The 6,220-nt window shown below is 29.6% G+C and overlaps 1 protein-coding gene across 1 annotated transcript; it reads right to left on the bottom strand.

Moving 5' to 3' along the window:
• Positions 1-1,482: 1,482 nt before the first annotated feature.
• On the bottom strand, positions 1,483-5,351 carry LOC132741194 (uncharacterized). Its single transcript, XM_060729309.1, has 5 exons — positions 5,125-5,351; positions 4,733-4,899; positions 4,429-4,572; positions 3,186-3,977; positions 1,483-2,608 (listed from the first exon to the last, which is right to left on the bottom strand). The coding sequence occupies exons 1-5, from the start codon at positions 5,133-5,135 to the stop codon at positions 2,442-2,444; spliced, it is 1,281 nt and encodes a 426-aa protein (XP_060585292.1). The 5' UTR covers positions 5,136-5,351; the 3' UTR covers positions 1,483-2,441.
• Between the last annotated feature and the right edge of the window lie 869 nt (positions 5,352-6,220).

The following is a 6,220-nucleotide window of genomic DNA, read 5'->3' as shown; positions in this document are numbered from 1 at the left end:
GATACTTTTAAGTACAAATTACCGCCACTCATCCAAACTTTGGATAAGATTAAAAAGAAAGTCATTAATTATCCATTTTTTATTTAGTTCATCATTCTGATTCCGTTTCTTCATCTCAACTTACCGTACGTTGATATTGAGTTTTTGCTTAATTAACAAGCCAATTGTTTTGGTATTTGATGGCTTAAAGTTTAACAATTTTTGTATTGACAAATTAGCTAATTTATTGCATAACAGCTGTCGTAGACAACTTTATTTCCCAGAACTGATCGATTTATCATCTTTCTCTTAATAAAACCATTTTTATTTTCAAATTGATAAAGCACATTTTTGAGTGCAATGCATTAGAATAAATATCTTGAATTGGCATGTTTTTGAAAAACCATTTTTCTCAATGGAGGAATGACATAGTTATTTTCTTCAGTCGTAACTTGATTAAAATTTTTGTTGTCAAGATTTGTAACCAAGGGAATTGTAGGAGCTGAATTAGGATGTTAAATATGTGTTAATACATGTACAACACAGCATTAATTTACATTAAAGGACAAATATTTGTTATATTTAGTTTAAACGTCTCTAAGAATAAAACTGGCAAAGAGATATTTACACAACGTATAGCTCTTAAATATTCAGAATAATTTATTCAAATATTATTAAAACTATAATTTAAAAAATATTATTTAAAAAAACTTTTTAAACCGCGACCCTTATCTGTAAATACTATTTAGACGTGTATGAGAATTACAAGAAGCTCAAGGTGAATGTGTTGTGTTATGATTAAAATGACCTTCATTTGTTAGAAAGAAATTCGTAAAATTAATCAGGGTAGCATTTTTTGAATTTTATAAAGAAGTTTTATTTATTCATTTAGTTTCTAGTTTATAAAGTCATGCTTTTGGTCACAAAATATTTTAAATAATAAACAAGACAGTTTAAATACCATATAAAGCTTTGTAATAAGAAAGAGAATCTGGCGTGACTTGCTCTTCTTATGTCCGATAGGTTTTAACAGCATTTTATTTTTGCTATATTTATATCACATACAAAATCTTGTTAACTAACAAATAGCTAACGCTTGCCTCAAAAAGCAAGTCTGACTGGCGTCCTTTCTTTTAAACAACAATTAAACCGCATTTTTTTATCATAAAATAACTATCTTGTCTTTCAATTTGATGTTTTTATTGTTAAAATTGTCGCCGGAACAACAATGTCATTTGATACGGCTAGTCATTATTGTTGTGAACTGTTTATATACAATTCCAAAGAGGGTTTAGCTTGCGTCGTTGATTTGTACAATTATTACCTAAATAGTTCTTCTTTTGTTATTGGAAATATTGGAACTGTTAACATTGTGTCTGCCATATGATTTGACAATAATTATTGAATAATTTTGGAATCATTAACATTGATATATTGTACTTATTATTTCGATTTCAGCAACACCTTAAACACGTAAGAAAGTGTCATGTGTTTGGTGGCATTGTTGTTTTTTTTGTCGTATATACTAAAATTAACATTTTATAGATGTTGGTTAAACAACATGTGTGTCAAACAATAACGATTTGGATGAGATATTTATTTTTAAATGCATTATTACATGTGTAATACATTTAAATGCATGTACTTTGCATTATTTAAAATATAGAACAAGTTAGAATGTATTGTATTGAAATGAAAGTGCGAAGCTTATTTAAACCATTCTCGTGACAGTTTCCTACTTGATTTTTGTATTTAAAATTGTACCCTTGACTTCAGTAGTAGTTTGATCCACGGCCCTTATGTAACATGCAGTCCTATTTACTATTGTCGTACATCTCCTCTCAAAGAATGATTTACCATTGACGTTAAGCTAAACTTATTTGCTACGACATTGTACCTTTACTATCAATCTTATTAAAAGAGAACTTATGGGGATGTTTCTCTGTGCCTGATTTGAAAATCATTTTTTTCGTATATAAAAGTCTATATTAAAAGCTATACTTTAGGTTTTGTAGACAATGAAAGCAAAATATTATTTCTTATTGTTAAATTGTTACTTGAGTTTCAATAGATTGCTTTCCTATAACAGTGATAAATTTTCTGATTTATCAATTTAAAATGCACATACAGTACAATTTCACTCGATCAATAATGCAACATTTATCTATAGTTTTGATTTTGAAGTTATGGTGTAAATTTGCAAATATTCAAAAATCTGGAAACAAAGTAATCCCTCGGAAGCATTAATCCCATCAAAATTACAAGAGAATTGCAGACTTGGTTTGATTGAGTCTGTACATGAGGGATACTGAAAACGTGCGACATACCTCACGCCCCCTAGCAACTCTTATTTGCTTGTAATAATAATAACTTCTGAAAGAAACAACAACAGAAACATTCAATACTACAAAACCATATCTATAAACTACATAACTTATGATCAATATTCAAACAGCTTTTTATCACATTCGTACTTCTGTGGGTCCTGTGACAACAATCTCGACGTTTGATTTTTCTTTCCGGTTTCTTAAAATGAAATCAGCAACAAACAGTATTGCAGAGCAAGCCTGAGTACCAATTAAAACCAGGAAACAGCCGTCATAAGATCCAGAATTGTCCCTTATAGTACCTATAAAATGAAAAAAATGTTTTGATCAATACCTAAATTACCTAAAATTCAACTAAAATCTAAGATCTTTTACTATTTCTGCTCAAAAGAGCTCAAAGTGTTATTGTAAGCTGTAATTTTCAATAGCTGACATGTTTGTGGCCTTACACGTCTAAGATTTTTTGCTTTGTTTTTTTTTTACAATTTTTCAATTATTAAACATGATTAAGAATAGAAAGTATTAATTTCATATTACTATTTGTTAGATACTTGTGTTTTCGCATATTATTTAACTTGTGAAATACATGTTTGAGCAAATATCTCAGTCTTTATCTAACGGCAGCAAAGTATCTAAATAGTTAATTTTGGTCAGTTTTGGATTACCCTCATTGCTGTCTATTTCTCTACCAAAAGAGAAAGAAACAAAAAACTTGCTGATGTTTTTCAAATGATGCTTGTTTTACTTTCACTTTACAAAAATATTTAAAAATACATTTTACCATAACAGTATTAATTAGTTAATAACCATACAAATAGTGAATATACCAAAGATTATGTCTTTTGTTTTTACATATAGCTAAATAGATTATAAAATTACCAAACAGAGGTCCAATGAAGATTGAAAGAAAACCAATAGATGTCTGCATAGTTCCAATTACTACATCGATCTGTTGTGAACACACTAAATGAACGCTAATAATGTTAGCAGAAGACAGGATACATTCCACAGATCCTAAAAGTGCGATTCCTACTGCAAAAACAGCAAACTTTTCCCCTAAAAGTAATAAAAGACCCCCTGCTGTTGCCAAAATAGCAAACCCAATCGGATACAAATATAAATCTATTTCAATGTGTTGCCTTATTATACCTTGAACGAGGCTTAAAATACAAGACGCGATATTATGAATAACAAAAAGCAGATTAACCTCTGCGTTCTGAAATCCTTTCCACTTAGCGATGTCAAAAGCAAAACTTAAAAATCCATTTAATGAAGATAAGACTATTGAGGTAGATAAAAGAAGGCAGATAATCCGACCTGTTGCTATTTCTTTGAACATTAAAGATAGATTCATTGTCCTGGAGTTGTGTGTTGCCATACGTTCAACATTTTCATATCCTGGGTCTCTTTCTATTTCCTGAGTAAGTACATTTCGACGAAACCATAACATGACAAAGAAGACATAATTGTTAGAAAAAATCCCACCGATCAGTAACAATGTTCCGTTTAAGCCATACTTAGTCGATACTAATTCTAAGAAATAAGGATAAAATATTCCCGCAAATGGGACAACGGTTCCAAGCATTGCCAGACAAAAAGGTCTTTGTTTTCCATCGAAGATTTTGCTCACAAGTGTAATGGAAGTTACATGAATCATTGAAATACCAGTACCTACAATATCAATACATATTTCAGCGTTTAACAATAAGATTAGATAAATATAATTGTTTAAAAAAACAACGTTATTTCTGTTTGAGATGCATCATTATTACGGGGTTTATATATTCAAGGCATTCAAGCATGACAAGATAAATGGTATCCTCACAAAAGTGCACTTGTGATTAAATATGCCCCTTGTATGCATTTTTATGGATTTATTGCTGTTCCTGACCAAAGTAAATTATATGATAAATCGCAGCAGATTACTTGTTTTGTGTTCTATGTAGTATAATATTAATATGTGTATTCTAGTCCCCGAAATATGTCAATGAAGTATCAATTAACTGTCTGAAAACCTCCTACTCTTTAAATTTAAAAAAAGCACGGCCAATTGCATTGACGACATAACATATACTGATTACATTTTAAAACGCTTAATCTCAACAAACAAGATATTGTTTACCTGCCATAATGCTAACAGTTACATACAAATACCAAATGTCTGTGATGATGAATGAAACGGAAAATCCTGTTGATACCAGAACGCTCGATAATAGTACCACGACATGAAATCCAAATTTGTTGATTAAAATTCCACTTACTATACCTGAGAAAGATAAAAATATTTAAATCATCAAAATCATTTCACTTCAAGTTTGATATTTGACATACATTACAAAAGAAATTGTATTCTTGCAAAACATTTTAAGAATAATTGAATAAGTTATGAAATAGTTTTGGTAAAAAAAAAGAAAAAGAAAACTTACAAAAGCATGATGCAACACCTATTAAAAGAGATTGCACCAAGGATGCAGTGAATCTATCCGTACTAAAGGTTTCAAGTAGTAAAGGAAGTAGAGCTCCAAATGAAAACACGAAGCCAAATTCTAGTACACAAAGCGTATATGCCACGCCAAAGAAAATCCATTTTTCTCTGAAATGTTTAAAATTTCTGTTACAATATTATGCAGAAAATTGTTTAAGCTTTAAAACAACATGCATGAATATATGAATATCTGATTTACGTTATGGAGGTATGGTAATTTTTTGTAGAAGTCATTGAGATTTATAACACTTTATCAGAAATGGATCATTGTAAAAGCATCTATGGTTTAAAACAGCTGAATGTTGATTAATATAAACATTAGCAAATTCTTACCCGTTTTCCATATTTGAAGAATCAATCAGGCAAATATTTCAGGAACTACATGAGCAAAAACATGGTAAAAAGAGATATCCACATTTGATCTACAAATATCCGTGCAAATACAAAACATTGTTTCTCCAACTGAAACGTATTTTATAAAATGCTCCTTTGCTTCATGTATATTCTTCTTAACCATGAGTTATGATTTATTTCTAACACATTATTTAAACAAGACAGTGTTTTATCATTCAAATTAGAGGTATGGTCGTGCAGATAAATACATTAGTCTTATGTCATTTTCTTTTAAATTGTGTGTTAATGCGGTAAATAAATTCATATGTACTAATCGGGTGATAGGTTATCCTATTTGAAAAATAACTTTATATATAAAATGTCTTCCCATGAGTGTCATAACAAGTTATACATGAAGTAAGAAATTAAAAAAAAGTGAAAGGTATTTGCAACAAAGTCAATATTAGCAAACGATTTTAAACATACTTTATATGAAAGTGCAGTAAGTGTAAGTGAACCAAAAGAATTTCCATGCAACCTAAATGTCGGTGACAAACAGTCCTTATAAAGTTACGCCCTTCATACAAATCAGAACACCTCGTGTTTCGATGCTCTTTCTATTACTTATATTATCATTATCCCACTAGTTCGTCCCATGAAAGCCCCGCTTCGAGTTAAACAATTTGAATAAATCTCAATCTACTCGAAATGACATTGTGAGAGATGCTAATAATGAAACTGTAATTCAGCTTTACCTACTTATTTTTATTATTAATGGAACGCATTGCCCGGTGAAAGTGTTCCTACTTTGCAATGTTTACATTTTATTGTACAATTAAAGATCCTGAAACACGATTTTTTCATGATTTTATTTCATAAATATGATGCTCAAATTAAGATTTGTCAATATTGTAAGTTCCAATAAGCATTATTTATAAAAATATTACCCAATTTAACATTTCATGCAGATAAAGGGAGGTAATTAGAAATTTATTTTCTATGAATTCTAAGTCAAATTTTCCATTCAGAAATTAATGCATGTAATCTATTAATTAAATATAATGTGCACAAATATTTGCAGTACACATTTTACATA

The sequence above is a fragment of the Ruditapes philippinarum genome, unplaced genomic scaffold, assembly GCF_026571515.1.
Source record: "Ruditapes philippinarum isolate M1 unplaced genomic scaffold, ASM2657151v2 ctg2351_1_1_1_1, whole genome shotgun sequence".
Lineage (NCBI taxonomy): Eukaryota > Metazoa > Mollusca > Bivalvia > Venerida > Veneridae > Ruditapes > Ruditapes philippinarum.
Note: the sequence above shows the minus strand (reverse complement) of the source record. Positions and strands in the feature narration are given on the sequence as shown.